The sequence below is a fragment of the Pipistrellus kuhlii genome, unplaced genomic scaffold, assembly GCF_014108245.1.
Source record: "Pipistrellus kuhlii isolate mPipKuh1 unplaced genomic scaffold, mPipKuh1.p scaffold_m20_p_3, whole genome shotgun sequence".
Taxonomy (NCBI): Eukaryota; Metazoa; Chordata; class Mammalia; order Chiroptera; family Vespertilionidae; genus Pipistrellus; species Pipistrellus kuhlii.
Genome location: NW_023425529.1, coordinates 48,150,155 through 48,177,979, shown reverse-complemented (window position 1 = coordinate 48,177,979; position 27,825 = coordinate 48,150,155). Strand labels below are relative to the sequence as shown.

Genomic DNA, 27,825 nt, shown 5'->3' with positions numbered 1-27,825 from the left:
GGCCACATTATTATGCATTCAGAGATCACAATAATCTGGCCACTATATATATATATATTTGTTCAGCCCTGGCCAGGTAGCTCAGTTGTTAGAATGTCATCCCCATGAGCCAAGGTTTCAGGTTCAATCTCGGGTCAGGGCCCATATAAGAAACAACAAATGACCCTGCTGGTATATCTCAGTTGGTTGAGTGTTGTTCCCTGCACCAAGAGATGGCTAGTTTGAATCCAAGTTAGGGCACTTGCAGGGGTTTTGTGCTCAATCCCCAGTAGGGGGGCATGCAGGAGGCACGCAGGGGCAGGCAGGAAGCAGTCTGGTGTCAGGGGAGCATACTCAAGAGCCACTCAGGACAGACAGTATTTGGACATGACAGAAGTTAGGAGGAGCGACCCGAGGGAACAGCGTGAGGGAAGCCAACGTACCATAGACCATGAGGCTGGTAGGACACACAGGAACCGTGTTACCCGAAGCACCAGGGGAGCCCAGTGGGACTGGGAAGCTTTGTGGCTGGAGAGATGGGATGGGCCAAACCAAGGAGCGTCTCCCTGTTGCCGGGACCTCTGGTGCAGAGCCAGCGGGTGAGGTGACACCACTGCATGTTCTGCCTGGTGCCTCCTATCTGTGACTCAGACCTTAAGTCAATATCACATGGTTTTTTTACACCCATTGTGATGGCTACTGTCCAAATAATAATAAAACACAATAACAAAGGAAAATTACAAGTGTTGGCAAGGATGTAGAGAACAGAGACACTTGTGCATTTCTGGTGAGGACATGAGTTGGTGCAGCCACTCAAGGATGGGTCTGGAAGTCCCTGAAAATATTACACGTAAAATTATAATGTGACCAAACTCACCTCCACGTATATACACAGTGTCTCAAACACATCCTTGCATACCCATCTTACAGGAGCATAATTCACAATAGCCAAGAGCTGTTAGCAGCCCAGGAGTCCACAGGCCGGTGACTGGGTAAGCACAGTGTGGTTCATACACGTAGAGGGATGTTGCTAGTTCTCAGCATTATAAAGCAAGGAGACCTGTCACATGCTGCAACATGGGTGAACTTGGAGGACAGTACACTGCAAGAAGTGAGCCAGTCACAGAAAGACAGTAATATATGACTCCTATACACACCGTTTCTAGAGCAAATTCATAGAAACAGAGAGTAGGATGGTGTTTGCCAGGGGCTGGAGGGGGGATGTATAATTTTCAGTAAAACAATGGCATTGAGCCCTGGCTGGTGGTACTCAGTGGTAAGAGTCTTGGCCTGGGCATTAGAGAATAAACAGTTAGATTCCCAGTCAAGGACACACACCTGGGTTGCAGGATTGTGTCCCAGGCCCCGGTCCAGGTGCCTGAAGGAAGCAACCAATCAGTGTCTCTCTCTCACAGAGGTTTCTCTTTCTCTCTCTCTCTCTCCCTCTCCTTCTCCCTCTCCCTCTTCTTCCCTTTCACCCTCTCTAAACAATATCAATGGAAAAAATATCTTCAGGTGAGATCTAACAAAAACTAAACTAAACTAAAGTCATTAAAATTACTGCAAACATACCATTGTCATCCTGCATACAGGTCCTTTGGGTGACATTCTGTACCTCATAATAATACTGGTAATTAACAGTGATATTTTTATTGTTAACAATGGTCAGACAATGTGCAAACATAACTTACCATACTTAATCATTGTTACAGATCAGTAAGCTATTAGATTTCCCATTTTAACACGTGAGTCAACTAACTTTCCGAAAGTAAGAAGCTTGCTCAGTTGTGTATAGTTTGGAGGCCACGAGGTCCAGCCCGGCCATTGATGTGGATGATCACGTAACCACGTGGGACTTTCAGTCGGGGTGTCAGTGGTGGTGACATATCAGATGGAAGGGAAGTGGATGACATCTGAGATCTAGCTCAGCTGCTTACATCTCAATTTCTTTACTTTTTAAAAAAAATATATTTTTAATTGATTTTTAACAGAGAGGAAGAGAGAGGGATAGTGAGCCAGAAACATCAATGAGAGAGAATCATCGATCAGCTGCCTCCTGCACCCCCCCCACCGGGGATGTACCCGCAACCAAGGCACATGCCCCTGACCGGAATCAAACCTGGGACCCCTCAGTCCGCAAGCCGACGCTCTATCCACTGAGCCAAATCGGTCTCGGCTGCATCTCAATTTCTGACTCAATTCAGTTCTCTAGTTGATGCCTCAACCTCATTCCTTCATATATTCAATTTTTTCTTTTCTTTTTTTTAAAAAAAGACCACTGGCTGATAACACCAAGCAGGCAGGAGGAAGGGAGTCAGGCCATGTAACTCACAGACCTTCAGCTGTAGCAACAGAAAGATGAGCAGGATAAAGCAATTCTGAATCTGAGAATGCAGGCCCCTGGCCCAGTGAGGGTCATCTACAGTTCTCATCTTATTTCCGGCCGGTTGGAGGCCAAGGGTGAATAACTGGTAGCTTGCTGCCCACAACATGATAAACCAACCTAATGAACTGAATAAACAGAGCAGTGGTTCTCAACCTTTCTAATGCCTGACCCTTTAATACAGTTCCTCATGTTGTGGTGACCCCCAACCATAAAATTATTCTCGTTGCTACTTCATAACTGCAATTTTGCTACTGTTGTGAATCATAATGTAAATATCTGTGTTTTCCAATGGTCTTAGGCTCTACAGCAGCGGTTCTCAACCTGTGGGTTCCCTAAATGTGCTTTATCAAACTAAGGAAATTCCCTTTAAGTTATGATTTGCTTAGAGCTTTTATCATAAATCAAATGCAAGTGAATTGTCAAATGCACCTTCAACATTTATTAATCACATTGTTTTCCTCGTGTATTGTACGGTAAATTTTATTATTTTATCACTGCCATAGTTGTTCATAATATTTGGAGAACATGTAGTGGCTTTACCTCTCTCATTCTCGGCATTGGTCACTTCTTTCTTTTAATCCTGTGCAGTCTGGACAGGTGTATGGATTATTCTAGAGCTTCTCAAAGAATAGGTTTGGGGTTACATTTTTTCTATTACTTTTTCTTTCCAGTGTCATTGATTTCTCCTCTACCTTTGTTATTTCTCCTCTTCTGCCTATACTTCTATTTGCTCTGCTTTTTCTTTCTTTTTTTCTTTCTTGGTATGAATTGTAAATTATTTTATTGTTTTGTCCTGAAAATTTAATGTTTACTTAAAATCTTATAATAGAAACAGACCTATAAATCTAGAGCCTCCGCACAAACATTTTCAGATTTTATTCCTGATATCGTCTTCAAATTACCCGCACAAAGCTTCTTATGGAATGTTTTAAGCTATATTGATGATTTTAAAAGACACAAAACATTAAAAATAAAAATAAAAAACTTCTTCTTTTCCAGGAGCAATGTTTTACATTAAGTTACCCTTTTTAACCATCTCTGGTGTCAATTCTGGGAGAACCAGGGTGGTCGCTTCTTTTCCCGTTCAATGGTCCTCTTGCCCTGATCTTGTTCAGACGGTGTCTCTCCCCTGTTCAGCACCAGGGTCTCTACAGTAGGAGCCTTAAAAGGGCCCCCTTCTAGTTTCCCCTCTCTTTTCTGATTTCTTTAGTCTCCTTGCGCACATTCTCATAGCAATAGCCACAAAGGACATGTTTCTGTTTCAGCGACCACATTCAGGACAAAGACTATGTTGTGGTTAACTTCAATAAGCTCGTAAGGGTTTCTTCTCCTACATCGGTTAACTTCAATGCTGTGTCTCTTTTTGAGTGCTGCCATCCAAAAGATACTATCCAAAAGGCTGGAAATCTCCTTACTTCTATTAGTATCACTTGCTGATTCTGTAAATATAGCCAGACCTTAGACCGCTAATGCTGGTTCCCATGGAGGCCTGGGAAAGCCTGGCCGGCTTTGCTGAAGCATCCACTGCAGTCGCTGCCAGCAGTTCCCGAGAAGTTTCTGGGCTGCAGATCACGGCGGAACCACCAGCACCAGCATGGCCACAGACACCCTGCTCTGCTTCTTCTTACGTGGAAGCTGGGGTCACTGATTTGAGACTTTTCCCCCTTAACATAGCATCTAGTTCTATCACTTTCCCTCTAGGTACTGCTTTCATTGCATCACAAGATACAACATCAACAGACAAAAAATGAACTGTATGTCCATATACCAGCGATGAACAAGCAGAAACCAAAGTTAGGAAAACAACACCATTTACAATAGTTTCAAGAAACCATTACTTAGCTCTAAATCCAATAAAAATTGTAAAGAACCCGTATGCTGAAACTACATGATGCTGGTGAAAGAAAAGAAAAAAGAAATAAATGGAGACATGTCACATTCATGGTTTAGAAGATTCCCATCCTAAATACGTGAACTCTCCCCAAACTTATCCTATAGATTTAATTGAATTCCAGTGAAAATCCCAGCAGGACTTTTGTATGGATAAACTGACTCTAAAATTTACATAGGAAAGCAAAACTGATAGAAAAGCCAAAATAATTTTGCAAGAATGAAGTTGTGGGAATCACACTACCAGATTTTTAAGACACAAGCAGCTACAGTAATCATGACCATGTGCTGTTGACAAAAGGTGACACTTATAGACCAATGGAAGAGAATACAAAGCCCAGAAATAAACCTATATCAAAATGGCTAATTGATTCTTGACAAAGATACAAAAGAAGTTCTTTGGGAAAAGAATAGTCTTTTCAAGAAAGGGTCCTAAAACAACCAGACATCCATCCATATGTCCCCAAACAAAAACCATAACCCTCACATTTTGAAAAATCAACTCAAAAGAGATTATAAATCTAAATGTCATGTTAAACTATAAAACATTTGGAATAAAATATAGAAGATCTTCAAGAACTAAGGCTAGACAAAGATTTCTTAGACATGCCACCAAAAAGCAAGACCCACGTTAAAAAAAAAAAAATTGATAAACTGGACTTCACCCAAATAAAAATCGTTGCTCTATGAAAAACACGGTCAAGTGAATGAAGAGACAAGCTGCAACTTAGGAGGAAATATTGCAAATCAAAATGCTGTAACAGAGAACCAATTTGTACCCAAAATACATAAAGGTTCTAGGCTCAACAGTAAGAAAATGACTCGGTGTAAAAATGAACCAAAAAAAAAACATTAGAAAAAGAACAAAAATAATTAAAAAGGCAAAAAAATTAAAAATTAACAAAAGATTTCGATACTTCATCAAAGATGGTAAATAATCCATCTTTCCATTAGAGAAATGTAAATGAAAACCATGATGAGATTCCACTACACATCTATTAAAATGGCTAAAATAAGAGATACTAACAATATCAAGTGCTGGTAAAGATGCAGAACTAGAACTGCCTTTTCGCTGAGTAATAACTTTTTCCGAAACATTATATAAATATGTTTGCAGGAAATAATATTTTGGGTTTTTGTTGTTGTTTTAATATACTTTTGATATCAGAGAGGAAGGGAGAGGGAGAGATAGAAATATCAATGATAGAGAGAACCATGGATCGGCTGCTTCCTGCACATCCCCTACTGGGGACCAACCCTGCAACCCAGCCAACTGCCCTTGATTGGGATCGAACCCAGGGCCCTTTAATCTGCAGTCCGACGCTCTATCCACTGAGCCAAACTGGCTAGGGCAGGAAGTAATATTTTGACATCTTGACTTTAGGCAAAGACACTCTCCAGTTGACTCGACACACATTTCTAGTCAGAGAACATATGGAACAAATTTGAATTGTGCACCAAATTTAAATGCAGCGTAAAAAGTTTTAGTTGGCGTGAGTGGAATCCTCTAGATTTCAGGCAACCATGTATGTCCACTATTTCCTCCTTTTAAAAAGCACTCTTGAGTTTGTCCTTTGTTTGGTTCTAGAGGAGCAAGTGTTTTCTGTAAAGGGTCGCGGTATTGCCAGCTCTGCGGCCATGAGGCCTGTGACAGCTTCTCCCTCTGCCCCCGCGGAGCAGCGGAGACAGCGCCGTTTAAACGGCGTGGGCTCCCGGCAGACGCCGCGGGAACTGCTGTGGCCAGGGCTGGCCCGCTGGCCCGCTGCAGGGGCTGGGACAGCGGAGGGTGCGGGCCGGCCCTCGCACAGCACATTTAGAACTGCGCTGGCAGCTCTGGGCAGGACCGGAGCCAGCTTCCATCAGCACGAAGCACGTCATTAGCAGCTTCCTGGTGTTACTGGAGAAACATCTCAAGGGCTGGCAAGCACCAGCCTGGCCTCGAGGTAGTTTCAAGAGACATCAGAGAGGAGCAGGCCTGGCAGGAGGGGGGGCATGCTGGTGTGCAGAGGCTGATAAGGGCTCTGGGTGGGACAGGGGCATGGGGATCCCCGAGGCAGTGACACACCTCCTTCCTAATCGTCCCTTTCTGACCCGTGAAACAGCTCACCCGGCTCCCTCTGTGCAGCGAGGGGCTGAGAGGCCACTGCCCAGGCCCCCCCCCCCCCCCCGCAGCCCAGGTCTCTCCGGGTGAATAAGCACCGTCCCTTACAAACAGGGTGCTCCCCAGGAAAACCGGGAGTGTCCGCACCTGACCATCACCAGGGCGGAAGTGTTCCTCAGAGTCGCCCAGGGACAGTGTCACAGTCCCCCACCGCATCGTCATCTTTGGGGCTGGGACCCCGGTGACCTTGAAGCACAAGGACAAGGCGCAGGGAGTGCCCTGCTCCTCCAGCCCCTCTGGTGGCCCAAGACACAAGGCTGCGGGGCCAGGGCCCAGGTCACAAGACCCAGGGCAGGCTTAAAAAAATGAACTTTATTAACACACTGTCAAAGTCCAGGCTACAGTTATAGCAACCTGTTCACAAAGCACCGCCTGCGAGCTAGGCGTGGCTGCGCCTGGCGCTTCCGCAGCCGCGCAGACACACGCGGAGCGCAGTCTCCGCCCAGGCGGGGGCCACCGGAACACGGACAGCACCACCCTGCGGGACGGAACACAGGGAGGAGGGCACGAGACCGAGGGAGATGGGAGAGGAGCGGGGGCCCTGCCTCAGAACCTCAGGCTGCAGGTCAGGCCGCCGGGGACCCTGCTGCCCTGCAGGGGCGGCGAGCTCCAGGCGGCGGAGCTGGTGCGCTGGTGGTAGCGCGGCTTGCTCTTCGCGAAGATGACCTCCAGGTCCAGCTGGCGGATGGTGCCGAAGAGCTCCAGCAGGTTCGGGGGGTGGCAGTACTGGTGGAGGATGGCCTGGCTGAGCTGGGCGCCTGCAGGGGACACAGGGCCGGGCCACTGCCTTGGGGATCCCCGTGCCCCTGCCCCACCCAGAGCCCTTACCTGTCTCTGCACACCAGCATGCTACTCCCGCCCCCCCTCCTGCCAGGCCAGCTCCTCTAAGGCCTGCTCCTCCCGCCCCCACCGCCAAACACAGATAATGCTCACTGCACGCTCCTCCTGCCAGCTAGAATGAGGTGGCTTGGCCAGTCATCCGGCTTCCTGGCTAACTGACACCCCCAAGTGACCTGAGTCAATACCGGTTACTGTGTGGTTCACATGAGGTGGCACTCACAAGAGCAAGCTGTCTTCTGCAGAGCGCTGACGCCTGGGGAGGGAGACGGCAGCCGCCCTGACCCCAGCCCTGCAAACTCTGCAGAGCACCACTGAATGCACGGCCCCTCCAGGGCCGCAGGCCTCACACCCAGGCTGAGGCCGCAGTCACGCTCACCCACACTCCTGGGGCCTCTCAACGGCAGGGTCAAACCCTGCTCAGTACCCGCCCACCTCGAGGCTCCCCTGCCTCCCCAGCTGGCACCCCGGCACCAGGTGCCCGCAGCCAGCCCCTGTTTATGCATTTGTTGAGAACAAAGGCGCCCAACACGTGCTCCACAGGTGAGCCCACCGGACAGTCCCCGCTTCTGAGCGTGTCCCAAGGCTGGGCGCAGGCTTGCAGGCCAACACGTCAGGTCTCTAGCCTCCCAACACCCGCCTCGGCCACGCCACTTCCCCCAGGGCCCCGGAAGTCCCAAGTGAGGACCCAGGACCCAGAGCCCCGGCCCGCTCACCCGTGGCCCAGGGGGGGATGGGCTTCCGGGGCTGGGACTCGTCATCAGTGGAGTCGTCGCTATTCAGATCCATCCCGTAGTTATCCAGGTGGATCTTGGGGGCAGTCCTGGGCCCGCGTGGCGTCGTTTGATGTGAGGTACAAGCTGGAGACTGGAAAAATACACAAGGGCGTCAGCTCCCCCTTCCCTACGCCTGCAGCTCCCACCACCGAGGAGATGCGGCTCGGGCCACCTCCCCTCCTTCCACAGGAAGAATCAAAAGGCTCGGGGTCACAGTAAAAGTCACACCACATACACAGCCCTGAAGCACACAGTTGCAAAAGTACTTCCATGTCAGCATCAGCGTGTCTCCTGTGAACAGCTCCATGATTTGAAGTATCCATCTAGGTGAACGTTCAGCTAACTTCCCGCTTTCAGACCTTCACCTATGCTGCACTGAAAACCCTTTCTCGTAATGTGTTTTGTTTGTAAAGCATTAAACTGGAAGTCACCTAACTGCTTGTCAACAGGCACTGGCTAAAGAAAGTCTGAGACCACTAGCTGGTACACAACATTCAAACATGAGAGATTTACAAGTGCTGAGGTAGAAGTGTACAATGTAAAAACAACAGGGGAGCCGAAGCCGGTTTGGCTCAGTGGTAGAGTGTTGGTCTGGTGTTTACCTATGCCACCATCTTGGTTCCTCCCTTCCTCTTTCTTATGATTCTTACAAATAGATGTGATCTGTGCCTCCAGCTTTGGGAAGAGAATAAATCAGAGCTGGGGGCTCCTCTCTGCTCTGGTGCTTGGACTCACCTGCACATCCATGGTCATGTTTGGCCCTTTGCTGGCTGCTGCAGCCTCCTTAGCTTTCTTCTCCTGCTCCTCCGGTAAGTGCTGCTGCTTTTCCTAGGACCAGTGGCCAGCCAGGGGGGTTATGGGGTATGTGAATGTGCCCTCCCCAACCCCCAGGCAAAACCCACATGGCCAAGCAAGGAGTTCCTGCCCCAGGAGCCACCACATCAGGGCTCCCAGCCCAAAGCTCAGAACAGACCTACCACCCACCATCACCCACCATCACTCACCCTGTTCCCCTGTTACCTTTTTCTTCTTCTCCTCCTCCAACTCCCTCTGCAGCCTTTCCTTTTGCAGCCGCAGGGCCTTCTCCCTCTCCTGCAGCTCCCTGAGGACCAAGCAAAGGCCTGTCATGGCGGGAAGCTGAGCCCTGGCTCAGTTCCCATCCCTGCCAGGGAAGCTGGGCCCAAGGCACTGGCTGTAGAGGGCGGGATGGCAGAATGGGCACAGCAGCCAAGAGCCCACAGTGGCATCTGTGTCCCAAGAGCTGGAAAGCGCCTAGCGGGGTGCAGGGAGCACGCAGCTTGGAAGTCCACCAAATCTGGCCCCACAGATTTGAGCTTCTGCCTTTGCTGTACAAAGGGGATCCCGACACCTTTCCTCCAGCCACCATGAGAATTAGATGAGAAAATCTGAGTTACCACGGATCGTCCCGGCCCACAGGGTGGACCTTGGGCCCCAAGCCTGGCGTGAAGCAGAGCTGGGCTGTTTGGAGGCTTTGGAGCCACCTCCACTTACTAGTTCGTGCCTTAAACAAGGCATTTAACTTCTCTGCACCTGCCCCCACTCTGGGAAGTGGAGCTGCTGGTTCCTGTGCCACAGGGCCTTCAAGTGAGGATTCGACAAGAAACACGGGTAGAGCGTGTAGCTCAGTAACCCCCAAGCTGCCAACCTTTATGACCGTCGCACCATCACCCCCATGAAGACCCTGGCACTGGGCGGCACCCATGCAATTCTAAAACCACATCAACTGTCACCCTCCCCTGTGCCCTTTGTCCCCCGCCCAGACACCTGTCCACGATTCTGTCACAGGACCAGCACACTTTGTGTCCATCAAGAAGCACAGGGGGCCCTGACCAGGTATCTCAAATGGTTAGAGCATCGTCCCGATACACCAAGGTTGCGGGTTTGATCCCAGGTCAGGGCACATACAAGAATCAACCAGTGAATGCATCAATAAGTGGACCAACAAATCAATTGTTTCTCTATAGAAAGTCAATAAAATAAAATTTTAAAAAAGCAGAGGGAGATGGTCCCCATGCAGTTCAGCCCCCTGGCTCCCACCCCCCATTGGGCCCAGAGCCACCTGAAGACTGGCAGGCACGTGTGGAGGCAGGAGAGGCAGTTGCTAGGCCTGTCTGGGTATCCCCACCTCTGTACACACACGGGCACCGTTCCCTTCACCTACACACAAGCGGGCTCATCACGGCACAGATCTCACCTCTCCTGGCCAGCGGTGACTGTGGCTGTCCTCCTTGGGATCCCCAAGCCAAGCACAGGTGGGCCCCAGAATGAGGCTCACAGAACCCACTGCAGAGACCTCTGCCTCTGAGAGCGGCAGCCCCAGGCTCTGCTGCCATGGATACCAAGGGAGGCCGTTGGAAACGACGGGGGTGCAGGGGGTGAGGGTCTGAGTTCTCATCACCACAGAGGAGGCCTACTTAGGGGAGGGTTCGCACTGCACCCAAAGAACTCCTGCTCAAAGGCCCATGGGGTCCTGCTGGGCAACCCGCCGCCCTGCCATGTCAGCTGAGGGCACAGTGAAAAAGGGGCAGAGCACCCTGGCTGGAGGTAGAACTGAGGGAGTCCCAAGTCCCATCACATCTGCCATCTCCCAGAGCCAGCACCGCACTCAGGGGCTGCCTGCCGCAGACCTCTGGGAGCCGAGCCAGGGGAAGCGTGTCCTCTTTGCAAAGCCCAAGGGCAGGGGGACCTGCTCTGAGGACCGAGCCGTCTCTCTCCACACAGACACACGTGGCTGGACATCGCCCTGGCCCCGGGGCCGGCCCCCCAGCCTGGCCCTCGGGCTCCTTCACCTCTCGGCCTGGAGCCGCTCCTGCTCCCTCCGCTGCTCCTGTTCAGCCGCCTTCAGCAGACGCTCCTGCTCCTGCTCCTCCTCCTCCTTCTTGCTTTGCTGCTCTTCCTCCTCCTGTGAACACAGAGCAAAGTGAGGGCCTCAGGCCAGGCTGGGGCTGCACAGGGGCCAGAGGTCTGGGAAGGAGGAGGGGAGGTTGGCACGAGGCTTCATAAATCGTGAGGTGCTGAGCGAGGGTCGCCCCACCCCAGGAGCCACAATCACCACCCAGCCTGAAAAGGCATCTTGCGGCTGCAGCGGAGTTAGCAATTACAGGTACAGACTGGAGCCAGTCACACTTGCTGTGAAGCTGGGCTACCATTTTAAGCCCTCGGGCCTTGGTTTCCTCATCGCTCAAATGGGGACAAAAACAGTATTACCTACAGCTCACAACGTTACTGAGTCTATACACATGCCTAGACCAGTGCCTGGCCCGGAGTAAATACTGAGCAAGTTTAGCCATCCGTGTTGTAACCCCAAAGACAGATTTGCGTTCCCTGGGGTCACAAGATGGACAGCTCCAAGGAGGAGGGAGGCCCCTACTCTTGTGGGTAGAACATCCCACCCTCACAACTGCCCTGTCAGGTAGATACCATGGCTTCCTGAAGGAACCTAAGCACAGAGGTCTAGCAACCTGTGCGGGGCCACACGACTAATGAGAGTGAGAGGCAAGGAGACTGGAGTCTGGCTTAGTGTCCATGTGCCTCACCCTCAGAGTGCCACCCTACAGACACACAGAGGCAGTGACTGCCACCACCCCCATCGCCAAGGCATCGGTGGAGCCTCCTCAGGGCTGGAAGCCACAGCTCCACCAGATGAAACCAACGAAGTGGGGGACGCCCAGCCGTCCTCAGGGGCTGAGGCCACGCCCATCCTGCCCCACCCCCTCCTCGATGCCCACACGCCACCTGGGTTCGCACCTGTTGCGGACCCCTGAGCCTCCGGGCCTCCTCCTCCTGCTTCCTGCGCTCCTCCATCTTCACGGCCGCTGCCACTTTCTTGGCCTTCTCCTCGGCCAGTCGTTCCTCCTTGGCCTGTAGAGCCCACCCATACCTGCCCGTTACAGCAGCCCTCCTCACTCAGCCCTGCAGAGCGGGTCCCAGGACTGTGACAGGCTCCCATGCCCCTGCCCGCCCGCTTGTTCCGCACAGGCCAGGGGAGGGGGCACCAGGTCAGCCCACCTAACCGCTAAGGGCTGCCACTCCCACCTCCCACCCTCAGCCGGGCTCAGAACACACTCCAGGGCCCCTGGATAGCGACGAGAGGGGTCCAGGGCGTCACACCCCTAACTTCCCCAGGGAGGGGTCCAGTTCTCATCCTCGGGCCACCAAGTTTGACCGGCGTGGGCCCCGGCAGGGAACAGCCCACTGACACCCGGAGGGCCGCCAGCCCAAGGCTCTCACCTTCTCATTCTTACCCTGCGGAGCGATCTTCTGCTCCATCTGCTTTATCTTCTCCTCCCTCATCTGCTCCGCCCGCTCCCGGGCCCGCAGCACCTTGCGCAGGCGCTCCTCCCGCTTCCTGTGAGCACCGGGCGATCAGGGGGGCCCAGCGCGGCCCGGACTGCACGGGGCTGGGAGCTGCTCCACTTACAGCTTCAGCTCCTCCCTCCGCCGCCGCTTGTCCTCCTCCACCTTCAGCCTGCGGAGCTGCTCTGCCTCCTCTCTCTGCCGCAGGTGCTCCAGGCGCTGCTGCTCCTTCTCCTGATGGGAGGGTGTGTGAGCAAGGACAGACAGTGCTGGGCCAGGGGCATAGCTGGCCCAAGACAACCTCCCCCCACCCCACCCAGGCCCACAGCCTCCAGCCAGGGGGGCAGCGGCATCAGACTGCTTCTGAGGGCAGAGCCGCCCCCAGCAGCCTCCACTGCCACCCAGTCTGAGGTCTGGCCTTCCGTCTTTCTTCTCAGGCACTCTGAGGCCTCCCAAGGGCCTGTGTCACCAGTGCCTTCGACTCGGCCCTGCCAAACGGAGGGCACCACAAAAAACAGGTTCACAATTAGATGTATGCTCTGAGGACCACTATGTTCAAGTGCATTGAAAAGGAGAAAGAAGAACGAGATTGGGACTTTATTACTGTGCTCTGTAACCCTTTTACGCTGTGTGTGTGCTTTAACAAGCAAGCACAAACATTCTCAAGACAACTGGGAAGACAGAAAATCTCAGCAAGTAGACCCAAAGAAGAACAAAATGGAGATTTTAGAACTAATCATTAATTACTGAAATAAATTCCGTGGGTGGGTCCCAGAGCAGATGGAGAAGATAGACGTCAGTCAAACATGGGGATAAATTAGTAACGTGTATCCAACCTGAACACGGAGAAAACATATGGGAGGAAAATTAATGGAGCCTGAGGCAGCTGTGAGATGACACCAAAGCGTCTATCACTGGTGCCATCATTCTGCAATGGGAAGAGTTCAACGCAGGGGAAAATGTGGGAAAATAAAGGCTTGGAAACACTCCAATTTGGGTAAAAGCTATAAATTTACAGATTCATGGAAACCCACGTAGCAGGATAAATCTAAAGAAACTCTTGTCTAGCTACATCATAATCACACAGCTGAAAACTTAATACGAAGGAGAACATTTTTATTTTTTTATTATTATTTTTAAAAATATATTTTATTGATTTTTTTACAGAGAGGAAGGGAGAGGGATAGAGAGAAACATCAATGAGAGAGAATCATCGATCAGCTGCCTCTTGCACACCCCCTACTGGGGATGTGCCTGCAACCAAGGTGTATGCCCTTGACCAGAATTGAACCTGGGACCTCTCAGTCCACAGGCCAACACTCTATCCACTGAGCCAAACTGGTTTCAGCAAGGAGAACATTTTTAAAAGCAGCCACAAAAGGGGTTGGGGATGAGACAATGACTTGACATTACTTAGGGGATGAGAGTGGGACAATGATTTGAATGACTGAAAACTTCTCCCCAGAAACAATGGGTGCCAGAAGGAAGTGGCACAACATTCGTAAATTGCTGGGATGAAAGAACTGTTAACCAAGAGCTCTATCCAGGTTCAATGGCATTGTCCTTTAGGAGGGATTGAGACCAGTGTCAGTGTCCTTCAGAAGTGAAGTGAGACCTTCTCAAATAAAGAAAAAGTAGAGAAGTTGTTGCCAGCAACTCCTTCTCAAAGAATTGCTAAAGGCAGTTCTCCAGACAAAAAACAAATTATACCAACAGGACATGTGAAACATCAAGAATGAAAGAAAAAGAAAAATGATAAACATTTGGGTAAATACCACTAGGCTATTTTTTTCCTCTGGAGTCTTTACAATGTTTGACAGTTGAAAGAATGATTCTGACACTGTCTCACAGGATGGTCCATGTCTGAAGGCGTAACATGTAAGAGAAGAATAGCACACAGTGGGGAGAGTAGTAAGACTTCTATATTACAATCGAACTGATATCAATTCTAAAGTGCCTAACAGACAAATTAAAATGGAATACTAAAAAACGTTCAAATGTTTGCAAAATATAGATTTTACTGTATAATTTCCAACATAGGTGTCATTGTATAATTTTTAACATAAAAGAATTTTTTTCTTTAAGACAAAGAAAAAAATAGAAGAGAGATGACAGGAGCCACAGAGGCCGATCAAGGTACAGGAAGGACCGGGAGGAGGGCACGGGTCTTTGGGAGGCCTCACAGGGAGGGTGGCCTTTGGCTGGCCCTCATTCTCCAATGTTCTAGACCCCTGGTCGGCAAACCGAGGCTCGAGAGCCACATGCAGCTCCTTGGCCCCTTGAGTGTGGCTCTTCCACAAAATACTACGGCCTGGGCAAGTCTATTTTGAAGAAGTGGCGTTAGAAGAAGTTTAAGTTTAAAAAACTTAAAAGGTCAAAAGAAATTTCAGTCGTTGTACTATTGATATTTGGCTCTGTTGACTAATGCGTTTGCCCACCACGGGCCTAGCCCCAGAGAAGACCAGCAGGAGGCTGGTCCTCGAACCGTCACCCCCACCCGCCCTTCTGTGAGGAAAGCAGCTTGGAAGAAACACTCGGTGGCCCAGGAACATGCCCACCACCATCTCTTCCTGCCCCAAGAGCCCAACAAACTCCTGCTGTCGACAGGGGTCAGCACAACAGGTTTTCAGAACTTGAGAGCTAAAATTTCCCAGCACAGGACAGAAGACTCATCCTGTGGCACTGAGAATTTTATAGAAGACAAGAGTTGTTCATATCCTAGAATGTACTTCCTCTCTGCCCCAACCCTTGAAGGAGGGCTGGATGGTCCCTGCTCCCCAGAGGCCACCGTCACAGCCAAAGCAGAAGGCGGGGGGAGGACACAAAAGCGTCTGCCCTTCTGCCTCCAGAGGTTTCAACCGAGCCGTCTTCTCTTCATGCCAAGCCTGGTGCTGGGTGCTGGCCACGTTCCTCCCTGGTTCATCCAATCTCTGTGAGGCGCCAAGGAAACTTATGCCCAGAGATTAGAAAATCAGTCCAAGGCCACAAGGGCCTTGTGACCTAGTGAGGCCCCCTGGTCTCCTGAGGACTGTCCTACCCGCACCAGATGCCCTGGGCAGGGACGTGGGCTCCCTGGACCTCTCAGCCATGCCAAGAGCCCTGCAAGGCCCCACTCAGCCTGGATTGGCACAGAAGCTCCCTGTGGGATGAACAGTCTGAGCCTGGTTCACTGCAGTGGGCCCTGGTGCCTCGCAGGGGCCTGGCAGAGAAATAGGCATTAAGGGCTCCCTGCCCACTGGCTGGCATATTGGAAGGTAAGCCGTTGCCACAGCCACCCAGAGACCAGCCTCCTTGCAGGCGAGGCAAGTTCAGGGTCCACCTGTCCAACTGCTCCGAAGCCCCTTGACCTGCTGAGCCCCACGGCTGTGCCGCTGAGGCCCTCAGGCCCTCAGAGGGGGCAGAGTCCTCCTAGCAGGAGGCCCTTCGAAGCACCAGTGGGAACTTAGCAATAAAGCGGCTGCAGCTTTGCAACTCGGGAGCCTGAGAGCCGGGACTCGGGCCAGCAGATCCCAGCTCTCTATGGCTCATGGCTCACGGCAGGTGGCCCAGCCCAGCTCTGGGGTGTCTGGGAAGAGAACAGCTTCTGGGGCCTCCTTTTCAGAGGCCCCTGCTGACAGTTCCACCCTCAGTCACCTGTCTGACCTTCAAGCACCCATTGCTCCGCCCTCCCCTCAGGGTGGTAGCTCAGGGATGGGCAGGAGGGAGGCGGTGAAAGTGTCACAAGTATGTCCTACACCTTAACCCTCACGGCGCTGGGTGTGGGGTGGGCGGTCAGGATGTGGGCCTGCTAAGCCAACTCTTCAACTTCCCAGCCCAGGGATCACACTGAGATGCCAAGCCTCTGGGCCCCAGTGCTGAGCCCAAGAGGTCAGGCCAGTCCCCAGATGCGGAGGCAGCCCATGGCCGGAGAGGCCCGAGCAGGCCCTGGGCCAGGGCCAGGTCACAGCTGCCTTAGCGCAGGCCCAGCAGCCTCGGGGCCTCCCAGGAGCTGCGGCCCACGCCCGCTCTAGCAGAGTCCGCGGGCGCGGGCTCCCTCACCTTAGGGTCCACACGCAGGGGAGTGTTTCGCTTAACGAAGGATCTTATGGCCCTGCTGCGGGCGGCCGGGGCCGGGGTCATGGGCGTCTGGCTCCTCTGCATGGTGTGCGGGAAGGTCCGGACAGGCTGCACCACCTGCGGACGGACCAGGGTCAGGCCAGGGGTGGACTCCGGGGAGGGCAGAGGCCCTGAGGGCAGGATGCCGCCACTCACCCTGCTGGCTGGAGCGGGCGGGGAAGGGGTGCTGCTCCGGGGGAGCCGCAGGGCCTCCTCCAGCTCACTCACCGCTTCCTTGTTGTTGAGCTTTCTTCTGCAGTTGTGCTTCCTCCTACAGGTCACGGGGCTAACCCAGGGCCCCCCACCATTACGAAGAAAACTGGGACCCGCCCATAGGACTCCACGCTGCAGAGGTGGGGTCTCCCCGGACGGACTCTCCATGCCCAGGCAGACAAAGGGAAGGGGCCAGTCCGAGGTCACATGGCCAGGAGGACACAGAAGGGTGGAGTCTAGGAGCTGGCCACTTCCTCCCAGGCCAGGCGCGTTGCCCAGCATCAGGCTGCCTCCTTCATTCGGTCGGAGCACCAGGCCCCTGACCATACGCCCAGCCTCCCCAGGAGGACTCGAGGCTCACGCCCCTCAGGGCCCCTCGGAATAGTGGCCCACACCCCTTCCCAGACACAAACCTGAGCCTCTGGGGCGGCTCCTCGGGGCCATCTGCCAGATGGATCTTGGCCTCTGTGAAGAGAGAGTGATTTCAGTGAGGGAGCAGCGACAGCATGGAGGGTCGGAAGGGGCCCACGGGTGGCAGCTGGACAGGGCTCTCTCCGGGCAGACCCCAGGGTGACTGGTGGCAGAAGCATCAGCCTTAGCACCACTGGCCTGGGCAGATCTGTGGGCAACAGAGCCAGCACGCAACCCCCGGCCCATGGACTGCTCCCCGCGCCCCCAGCCTGGCCTCTGTGCCGGGAACTTCAGGGCGAACCAGGACCTGGCACCTCTCACAGAACTGGGTGCCTTCCAGGAGCAGAAGCCCGTGGAAGGTGCAAGTTCTCACAGACCCACGGACGAGCTTCCAGACCCACCGCCTGGCCCTCTCAGCTGGAGCTGATGTGACAGGAGGGGAGGGTTCTATGCAGGGTCCCCATGAGGGGCAGGGGCGGTCAGTCCCTTCTGTTTCACTGCCAGGACAAAGCACCGATCCTTCCCCTGTCCTTTGTCCCAAAGGGTCCTTGCAGCCCTCAGGGAGCTGTGGGGCTGGCATGGCCATTGTCCCTGACCCGGGGTCACGGGGAAGCCGAGTTCAAGACCTCGCAACTACAGTGCTCTTCCCACCAGGGAGCCGAGCTGGACCCCAGGCCCCTGTGGCAGACGGGGGATGCCAGAGCCCAGAGTCGGGGGCCCTCCGTCCTCTGTAGACAAGGACCCACAAAGGTGAGAAGGGAGCCAGTGGCAAGGACTAAACAAGCCCCCAGCACACAGCTCCTCCTGCTGCCCCCTGGAGTGGCGTTCCAGGCCTGCCCCAATGCAAGCCCCTCCCCCAGCCCCGCCCCCACTCGCATGGCACTTGGCAGCAAAAGGCAGGAGATGGGTCTCATTTACCTTCAGCTTACAGCCCAGAAAATGTGGCTCCCCTTTCCCCAGAGGGAAAGCCCGGCCGAGGCCTCCCGGCCCGCACCCCGCAGGTGCCTGCACACGGCCGTCAGGAACTCACCATGCTGCCCCGTGGAGGGCTTGTCCTGGCCCCCGGCCGCAGGCTGCGAGCCAGCCATACTAATGACCGTCCCAGGGGCACCTCGGGGGCGCAAGGCGCTCTCTTCATCCTTGGGGACCTGAGGGAGGAACCAAGACTTTAGGGGTCTACCCACGAGGCTTGCAACCAGGGCAGCAGTGGGCAGGGGCAGTTTGTCCCGGGCAAACCCGCGAACCTGTCCCCAGGCCCCCTTTTCTATGACTTTTTAGTGAGCCAAGCAGTCCAGCGAAGGCTCATTTCCCCACCTAGGCCTTCTCCTGTTGCTTCTACTATCCTAGGGTCTTCCTTGTTTCTGTAATTAATGTGCTCTAAAATTAAAAATAAGCCCTAGTCGGTTTTTGTTTTTTGCTTTTTTCAGTTTGGCTCAGTAGATAGAACATCGGCCTGCAGACTGAAGGGTCTCGGGTTTGATCCAGTCAAGGGCACATACTTGGGTTACAGGCTCAGTCCCTGGTCCTGGTCAGAACATGTGTGGGAGGCAACCAACCAAGGTGTCTCTCTCACATCGAAGTATCTCTCTCTCTCTCTCTCTCTCTCTCTCTCTCTCCTTCTCTCTTCCACTCTTTCTAAAAATTGGGAAAATATCCTTGGGTGAAGATTAACAGAAGAAAAAAAAAAATCAGACTTTAGGAGTCTGCACCTGGGACTCACAGCACAGAGCACAAGCTCTAAGGCCCTCCCTGGCTGCCTGCCTTACCTCAGGCCCCGCCTCCTCCATCGGCCCCGCCTCCTCCATCGGCCCCGCCTCCTCCATCGGCCCCGCCTCCTTGCTGGGGTCCTCCTCGCCGCTGAAAGCAGAGGAGCCACTGTGAGCCTGCCAGCAAAATCGTCCCCTCCAGGAGGGCCGCCTCTAACCCCTCGGGTAGAGACCCTGGAGGAGTGCATGGCAGATCTCCGCCAACATTTTGGTTTTACAAATGAGGAAACTGAGGTCAGGGACGCTGACCACACATCCCTGTGGTCAATGCCATTCTCGAGCCTGCGCCCTCCACCCAGGGCCAGTGTGTCCGCTCTCCTCCCGCAGGGGCTCAGCAGGGGCTCCTCCCCTGGACCAGTATGTTCTTTTTTTTTTTTTTTTAATCAATCTTTATTGTTCATATTGTTACAAAGGTTCCTCTTTTCTTCCCCCCTCCACCAGGTTCCCACCCCACCCTCCACCCCCTCCCCATCCCCCATTGTCCTCATTTATAGGTGCAGTTTATGTTCAGTCTCTTCCTCCCTCCCTTTCCCCGATAGTAAATCCCTTTTCAGATAGTAAATCTGTTACTTAGCATTTTCTCATATCAATAATACCACCACATGCCCAATGATACATTTCACACAAAAGACATTTCCAAATAGGTCAACCAGCCTCATCCAGGCCCCACCCAAGGCACTCACAGATCAACACCCCAGCCCTATACTAACTCAGCACATCTAGATCTAAGCCTTCATCACTTGATTCAGCAGACCCTCAAGTTCCCACAAAAGTTTCCAGCCATGTCTGAGAGGCAGCCGTGGGGCAAGGGCAGGCGAGAAGCGAGCTGTTCCGGGCCTGGCCACTCCCAGCCTGGCAGATGCTGCTCCAGGCCTGGCCGCACCAGACACAGCTGCTCCGGGCCTGGCCGCTCCCAGCCTGGCAGCTGCTGCTCCTGGCCTGGCTGCACCAGACCCGGCTGCTCTGGGCCTGGCTTCCCCGGGCCCGGCCGCTCCGAGTCTGGCCGCTCCCAGCCTGGATACTCCGGGCTTGGCTACTGCTGTTCTGGACCTGGCTGTTCCCAACCCGGCTGCTCTGGGCCCAGCTTCTCCGGGTCCGGCCACTCCGGGTCTGGGTATTCCTGGACTGGCCACCCTGGGCTTGGCTGCCACCGCCTCAGGCCTGGCTGCCACTGCCCCAGGTCTGGCTGCTCCAGTGCTGGCTGTTGTTGCTCTGGTTCTGGCTGCTGCTGCTCTGGGGCCTGGCCGTTGCTGCTCCGGGCCCGGTTGCCATTGCTTTGTGCCTGGGCACTCTAGGCCTGGCCGCCACTGTTCCAACATTCTGTCCTTTTTTTTTTTTTTTTAAACGCATTTATGTTGCAATGTTGGCTGGTGAGTTGAGTTCTGACTTAGTCTTTGATTTTTCAAGATCTTCTTTGTATTCTTTCTTAAGTAATTTTACTATCTTTTGCTCTCACTTGATGTCTTCACATTGAGAACTTTGGTTTCTTCCTCCTTGTCCTGGGAGCTCAGCAGATTGGCCTGTGGCACCCCTTTGTTCTCCGCGGGCTCACGCGCTGCTCCAGCCTGTTGCCGGGGTTGGCGCCGCCCAGGAAGCAGCCCCCGGCCTTGGCTCCGTTGCCCGCGCTCAGAGGTCGAAGGCTCAGGGGCACCCCCCCGCTGGGGTCCCCGTCACCCGGCTCCCTGCTGGCGCCCGGCTGGCTGGTGTCCGGCAGGGGCTCCTGCTCCCTGTCGCATTCCTCCAGTCTGGAGCTTTTTTTTTTTTTTTCCTTCCCGCTAGGGGAGTCTAGGATCAGAGTCAACAGACTGTCCTCTGCGCACAGTGCACGCGACTCCGGGGGCCCTGCTTTTCGCTGCTCGCTTGGAATTCCACCTCACAGCCCCGTCTTCCCCTGCCCAAGCCTGGGTCCCCAGGGTCTGGCTCATAACTGGGGCTCAGCGCTGCCGGTTCGGGGGTTTAGCCCAGGCTGGGGGTTTTATTTCCTTCCTGCTATGGAACGCCAGGCAGCACCCAGCCCTCTCCTCCTCTCCGGCTGCGACCTCTCCACACGCGGGTGTGTGCGAGCGCGCAGCATGTCTCCGTACCTTAGGCTTTTTTTCAGCTCCTCTGATTTTCCTTCTGGTTTTCTCTTTCCTTCTTGTTGTAGAATTTTCAGTCAGTCGACTAGCTGTAGCTCTGGGCGATGTCCACTCTACATTTTAGTTGTATTCCATTGAAATTGTTGTGTGCTGCTGCGGTTAGGTGTCTACCCAAGCAGCCATCTTGGATCCTCCCCGATCATCTGGACCAGTGTGTTCTGCTCTCCTCCCGCAGGGGCTCTCCACTTCACTCCTGTCGGTGAGACTGTTGAGTCTGAAGAAACTGAGGTGAAGGCATGTGACTAGTCATCGCAGTCACCTCATTCTGCGGGGACAGCTAGCTGGGCTGCAGTGCTAGTTCATCCATGTACCTCCCCTGTGGCCCCGGCAGGTTACAGAACTTCCTCATCAGTCAGCTGGGGTGATCACAGCATCAGCTGAAAGGGCTGGGGTTCCTTTCGTTAGCCCACGTAGGGCGCTTATGAGTGTTTGCCATGTGCAAAAGGCTCTGTCACTTTAGCAGCTTTGATCCTCGTCGGATCCCAGCCCAGAGGACCTGGTCCCAGTGGGAGCCACAGGGGAGGACAGGCAGCTCCGAGGGTGAGGGCCGGCTGCATGGAGGCGGAGGTGGCGTCCTGCCAGGTGGAACAAATGTGGGGAAAGGTACCCCTGGCAGAGGGAACAACTTGTACGGAGACCCTGAGGCATGAAGCCCCTGAGGCGTGAAATGGCAAGTGATGGGGCCACACAGGGGCTGGGGTTTGATCCCACTAATGTGGAGGCTGTGGCCCTTGATGGTTGTTGGGAGGTTCCTGGCACTTTACAAAAACTGTCCAAGAGGGAGGGAGGGAACGAGGCAGGGAGATCAGCTCAGGTCAAATAGAAAGTGAAGAGCTGCCCTAGCCGGTTTGGCTCAGTGGACAGAGCATCGGACTGTGAACTGAAGTGTTCCGGGTTCGATTCCAGTCAAGAGCACATGCTGCTTGATTCCCAGTGGGCGGTGTGAAGGAGGCAGCCAATCAATGATCCTCTCTCATCATTGATGTTTCTATCTCCCCCTCCCTTCCTCTCAGAAATAAAATATATATATATTAATAAAAAATAACCAGCGATCAGACTCTCAAACTTCAGAGGTAAAGTTAGGGAGGATGGGGGTAAGGGGAAGAGATCAACCAAAGGACTTGTGTGCATACATATGGGCCTAGCCAGTGGCCATGGACAATGGGGGGTGAGGGTGGGACATATCTAGGGAGGGGTTTGGGATGGGAATGGGGGAATAAGGACAATTATGTGAGACCATAATCAATAAAAAATAAATAAATAATTTAAAAATAAATAAAAAATAAAAATAAAGTGAAAGGCTTGGAGGCAGAAGACCAGGGTTCTAGCCCAGGCTCTGCCACCCCATGCCATGAGACCCTGGGCCACCCTCTCTGAGCCTTAGTCTCCCAACCTGTAACTTTGGGATAATGCCAGTGCTCACCGCACTGCTGGGGAGATTAAATGCATAGAGCCTCTCGCTGACTGAGCTCACACTGGACCCAGCAGTCCGCTACAGGCTTTGCTCATGTTATCACTTAACCTACAAGACAGTACAGTACTGAGAAGCAGGGACCGTTCTCACTTTAGATTTGAAGAAACTGAGGCTCAGAGAGGTGGAAAGTTAACAAAAGGGCATATAGTGTAAGGGGGCAGAGCTGGGTATGTACTCAGGATCTCCTGCCCCAAGACCTGGCCTCCTTTGCTGGTAGTCTGCAGCCCTCAGTCATTTCCATGGGGACCACAACAAGCAGAGCCCAGCAGCTGAGCAACAGACCCCAGGGCCACAAGCAGAGCAGAAACTTGGGTTCTTTCCTCATCCATCTCTGGAAACCCTTCCCATCCTCCGAGGCCCAGATCAAACCACCCTGACCCCAACACACACAGACACACACTCTGGACTCCCACGTCTCGCGTCATGCTTTGTTTCCCTGTAATAATTCACCCCCAGCATGGCCCACGTGGCACCCACCACCACTCCTGCAGGCCTCTGCTCCTGGGAACCACTCTCTCTCGCTGGGCACCCAGCCTCCAGACACCGTCTGCCCGGCTGACCCTCCCCTGGCTGGTGGCAGCCCCCGGCCCCTCTTACCTTTTCCTTTTCCGGATGGGGTTTCTGCCGGCATCTTGAATGTTAGCAATCCTTCTCCTCTTCCCTCGGTTCTTCTGAGAGGGCGTTTTGGGCATCAGCTCCGGCTCCTTGATGAATCCTCTGGTACAACAAGGGTGATACCTGTGGCCGCCTGGAACCACTGACACCTCCCTTTCCCAGCCCAGCCCCCACCCATTTCCTGGCAGTGACAGGTCACATTTGGGGGACTAGCACCAAGGGAGTCCTCTGAGATGCAGCAGGAGAGCAAGGTGGCCAGGGAAGCACGTGCAGCCCCATCCTCCGAGGCCCAGCCCAACACTCTCCTTCCTCTTCCCGTTAGCCTAGTTCAGGTCCAGCACACTGGGCACTCAGGAGAGACCCCTGTCCATCAGGAAATGGGCCGCTGCCTCCACAAAGCTCCAGCGGCCGGCAGCCCCGGTGCCTCCGCCAGCCTGCCCCTGTGCCCGCCCTCACCTGGTGAACATACACCTGGCCTCCTCCTGGATCTCCTCGAGCCACACAAAGTGTGGGTCCACTTTGCACACAAACTCCATAAGCTTCTGGTCACACAGCTCCAGCAGGTGAACAGGCCCTGGGGCTGTCCCCATGGCGGCTCTGTCTGGGGAAAAGCAAAAACAAGAGGCACAGGGGCTCAGGACTGGGAACTGGAACCTTCTCCAGGGAGAGACTGCCAGGCCACAGCGCCCATCCCCCAACCCCCACAAGACACCAAGTGCCTGCGTCAGGGCCCCTCCCTCTCATAGCTATTCCCCAGAGAGGCAGAATTCCAAATGCCAACCCAGCCTCATTTTTGCAAAAAGAAGGGCCTGTCCTACTCACACTCTTCAATGCCTTCCCTCTACCCACCCACAGCACCTGTCCCCATACGTCCACCTTCCAAACCAATTCTGGTGTCAACAGTCCTCCGTGCAAATGGCCTTCTCTGGGCTTAAAGTGACAAGCCATGGCCAGCTGCCTTCCCAGATCAGGGAGAGACCATGGCGGCCACAGGACCCCTGTCCACCTTCACAAGCCCGGCCCTGCTCTGACTCTCCTATGGGTTCTCCTCTTCCTCCCTGCAGGTGAGCAAGGGCTTAGACACAGCCACCCTGAGCTACACACGAAGGGGCTGGGTCTCAGGGAATCACCAGGCAGAGTAAACAGTGTGCTCCAGATTGATGGGCACTCAGACATGGTTGCCAATCAGGCCTGGGACAGGGGAGGTCTGGGTATAGGAACAATGACCCCTGGCCTCACGCCAAATAACACCGAATCCAACTGCTTCTTCAAGAGGCCAGTGAACGGAAGGCGTTCTGTGTTCCAAGGGAGTTGGTAAGAAAGTAGGGAGCAGAAACTTTTTGTCCAAGAGGCCCCCACAACCTTTTCTCTCCTTGAGCTGAAATGCCCCAGACATGGATAATGGAGCTTGAGGGGAGCGGAGAAGCAATGCCTCCTTTTTAAGAAAACTTCTGTGGAATTTTTGGGTAGGGGAGGATACAAAACCAGTTTTCTCTTCATTTCTTAAAAACCAGCAGCTTAGGAGGGGAACCAAGATGGCGGCGTAGGTAAATGCTGGCACTCACCGCCTCCCACAACCATCAAAATTACAACTGAAATACAGGACAACCGTCATTCAGAACTGCCTGAAAGCTGAATGGAAGTCCTACAACTAGAGAAGAAGTATGGTGAGACTAGTGAGAGGGGTGGAGGTGCCAACCGGGCTGAACTGGCACCCACAAGGGCTTCAGAGGTCACCCTGAGCAGAAAAGGGTCCCAGCCCCACATGACACCCCCACTCAGGGTCCCAGAGCTGGGAAGGGAAGTCCCCATAACTTCGGGTTGTGAAGACCAGTGGGAATTATGGCTGAGAGACATGAAGGCTGCTGGAGTGGAGACCCAGGTATCCCTCTTAGTAAGGTGACCAGACGTCCCACTTTTGGCGGGACAAATTGTTAAAAATCAGAGCTGTCCCACCAAAAGCGGGACGTCTGGTCACCTTATCTTAAAGGGCCCTGGCATCAACTTATTCAGACTTGCTTAATCTGAGCTCCAGTGCTGGGAGGCGTTGGGGGACACAGATACATATGGGGAGGAACTGGATTGTCTGACTTTCTACCAGATGGAGGTGCTGGAAGGGGTCACTGTTCCTATGCCCAGACCTCCCCTGTCCCAGGCCTGACTGGCAAGCACATCTGAGTCCCCATCGACCTGGAGCACACTGTTTACGCTGCCTGGTGATTGCCTGAGACCCACCCCCATCCCATTTGCAGCCCCACCCAAGCTGTTTGCAGCAGATTTTCCATATGAAAGGCCTGTCCTGGCTCAGGCTTCTAACGTTGCTAAAATCTTTCAAACAAGCTGCAGCTGCCCCAAACCTATCAATAAAAGGCCCAAGAGTTGCACCCAGTGGACAACTTCAGACCATATCAGGTTACAATCCAACACATCCACAAGTGACACACTCAAGGGGCAGACTCAGTGAGCACCAAAGCCCCACCGAAGCAAGTCCTGCTTCATAAGGGTGTCTCCTGCACAGCAGCTCTCCCACTGTACTTGCAGGTGGTCCTCACAGCCAATTGGCCTGGAGGTCAATTCCTCCTAGTAATGCCAATAGCAATCAACTCTCAACTACAACAACACTGCACATATATCAATAGCTCACATAGGGGCCCACCTAGAGTGCCCAGCTCAGGTGACTGGGAAGGCTGAGCCACTGTGCCCTACAGGACACCTACTACACAAGATCACTCTACCAAAGCCAGGAGACATGACAGCTCTACTTAATACATAGAAACAAACACATGGAAACAGCCAAAATGTACAGACAAAGAAACATGTCACAAGTGAAAGGTGGAAGGAAGCAAACTACTGGATACAGAGTTCAAAACCACAGTTACAGGATTACTTAAGGGTCTTCATGAGACCTTCAAGGGACTTAGTGAGACTTTCAAGGATCTTATACAGGAAAGTTAGTTTTTGGCAGAGCTCAGCTTTAAAAAGGTCAGCAGAAGTTAGGACAAAAGTGACCCTCAGAAAGGAAGAATCAGTGTACAAGGAAGAATGAGGCTCATGGGAAGAGGAGCAAAAATGTCTTCAGCCCGTGTCAAACCCTGTGCGCAAACCCAGAGCACCCAACGTCCCACCGACAGAGAAGGGAGCTCATCGCCTTCCCTCCCCCCCACCACACACCAGACCGGGCCCCCTGCCCTCCGTTAGTGGTGCCTCTTCTTTTGAGAGTGCAAGAAGTGAGGGAGCTGCTCCCATTTACCAAGTCCTAGTCCATGCCCAGGTGAGGCATCTCATTAATTCTCACCTCAGCCTCAAGGATACCCAGGTGCGGATGAGGAAACGGAGGCAAAGAGACATTAACTCAGCCATCCTGGGGCCTGGGTTTAACTGTGCTCTTAACCACAAGCTGTGCGCCTACTCCACGGAAACCCCTGAAAGGCCCGAGGCAAGTTTTGGCTTCGGGCACCCCCTGAGGTGGCCACGGAGTCTGGATGGAACTGGACCACTGACAGTGGCCCTGACTGGGGAATGACAAGGGGCATCCGGAAAGGGTCAAGTTTAAAATGTTGCTCAGCGGGAGACGGAGGTGTTGGCATAATTCCATCACACAACCCTGGCAGTCAGCCAACGGCCTCCTAGGGGTGACTTTCTCAGAACCTGGTAACCTAGGTCAGTGGTCGGCAAACTGAGGCTCACAAGCCATATGCGGCTCTTTGGCCCCTTGAGTTTTTAGCAAAGGCGAGCGTAGGAGTGCCCTAATTAAGTTAATAACAATGTACCTACCTATATAATTTGAGTTTTAAAAATTTGGCTCTCAAAAGAAATTTCAGTTGTTGTATCGTTGATATTTGGCTCAGTTGACTAATGAGTTTGCCAACCACTGACCTAGGTGGAAGATGGGGGGTAGGGGAGGGGGTGTCATCTCAGGCTCAGGACTAAGGAAGGCCACCTCACCATGGGAAAGAGGTGACCGGTCCACTCCCCGGGTGGGAAGCGGGCAGGGGGTCACGCCCCCCCCCCCCCCCCCCCGGGCCGCCCACCCTCCCTGACTGGAGCTCACAGAAGGAGTAACAAATTGCTCACCACCCCACTCCTCCGCCGCCGGCCACCGGGGCACACTCACTCTGTTGCACAGCATCTCCTAAGTGCTACTCAGATCCAAGTCCCATGGTCTCAGACCCTCAGCTCCCAAGCTCCCGGCTCCCCGCCTGCAAGGGAAATGTGCAAAGCTGACTGGAGGCTGGAGCAATTGGCAACTTGACAAGGGCGGCTGCAAAACTCTACGCCTATGGGATTCAAGAAATCGCCCGTCAGGCCACCTATTGGCTGCTTGGCTTGGCAGTCTGTGGGACTATGGGCGGGGAAAGGAAGTATTGAAGCTTCTGGCCCAGGCTCCGCAGGCCAGAACTGTAAGACCCAGCAAGCACTGTGAAGGATCCAGGGGCGTGGCAGGCACCTCTGGTATCCTCCTGGTGCCAATTCCTGGATCTCCCAGGTAACGCTGGTCCAGGTGTTAGGGACAGTCACCAGGTCAATGATGCCTGTCACTACTTGAACCAATTAAAACAGAGAAGATTGAATCATATATGAGCATTTATTCCAATACTGCCTGCAGCAGGTCAGCCACAAAAATCTGCTCTCTACCCTCTATAAGCCAGCTGCTTATATTGGGTAGAAAGACAAAGATTACACGGGGAAGTAGGCAAAATGCATGCCAAATGGGCTGTTGACAGGTCTTGGGATTTGCAAAGGCCTGCGGGTATGCAAAGGCTGGAG

General features: G+C 53.5%; 1 protein-coding gene, 1 long non-coding RNA gene and 1 pseudogene across 3 annotated transcripts in view; 1 reads left to right on the top strand and 2 right to left on the bottom strand.

The window, feature by feature from the left end:
• The first annotated feature begins 2,113 nt into the window (after nt 1–2,113).
• On the top strand, nt 2,114–4,658 carry LOC118729835. The gene is made up of 2 exons (XR_004991279.1): nt 2,114–2,148; nt 4,482–4,658. It is a non-coding gene; the product is annotated as an uncharacterized LOC118729835 (long non-coding RNA).
• On the bottom strand, nt 3,120–3,976 carry LOC118729833 (annotated as a pseudogene).
• A 2,050-nt stretch (nt 4,659–6,708) lies between the features above and the next one.
• The window catches only part of LOC118729499 (inner centromere protein), a 52,281-nt gene continuing 31,164 nt past the window's right edge, over nt 6,709–27,825 (bottom strand). The window contains exons 2-16 of one of the 2 annotated variants that reach the window (XM_045588132.1): nt 23,515–23,659; nt 23,041–23,160; nt 18,832–18,922; nt 18,096–18,213; nt 17,068–17,119; nt 16,598–16,727; nt 16,385–16,519; nt 12,471–12,580; nt 12,281–12,398; nt 11,798–11,911; nt 10,840–10,952; nt 9,050–9,131; nt 8,765–8,857; nt 7,970–8,120; nt 6,709–7,174 (exon numbers count right to left, since the gene is read on the bottom strand). In XM_045588132.1, coding sequence (XP_045444088.1) covers nt 6,963–7,174; nt 7,970–8,120; nt 8,765–8,857; nt 9,050–9,131; nt 10,840–10,952; nt 11,798–11,911; nt 12,281–12,398; nt 12,471–12,580; nt 16,385–16,519; nt 16,598–16,727; nt 17,068–17,119; nt 18,096–18,213; nt 18,832–18,922; nt 23,041–23,160; nt 23,515–23,659 — 1,784 coding nt within the window. In that variant the 3' untranslated portion in view covers nt 6,709–6,962. Of the gene's footprint in view, nt 7,175–7,969; nt 8,121–8,764; nt 8,858–9,049; nt 9,132–10,839; nt 10,953–11,797; nt 11,912–12,280; nt 12,399–12,470; nt 12,581–16,384; nt 16,728–17,067; nt 17,120–18,095; nt 18,214–18,831; nt 18,923–23,040; nt 23,161–23,514; nt 23,660–27,172; nt 27,419–27,825 lie in introns of those variants that run through there. The other variant, XM_045588133.1, reaches the window with a different exon arrangement.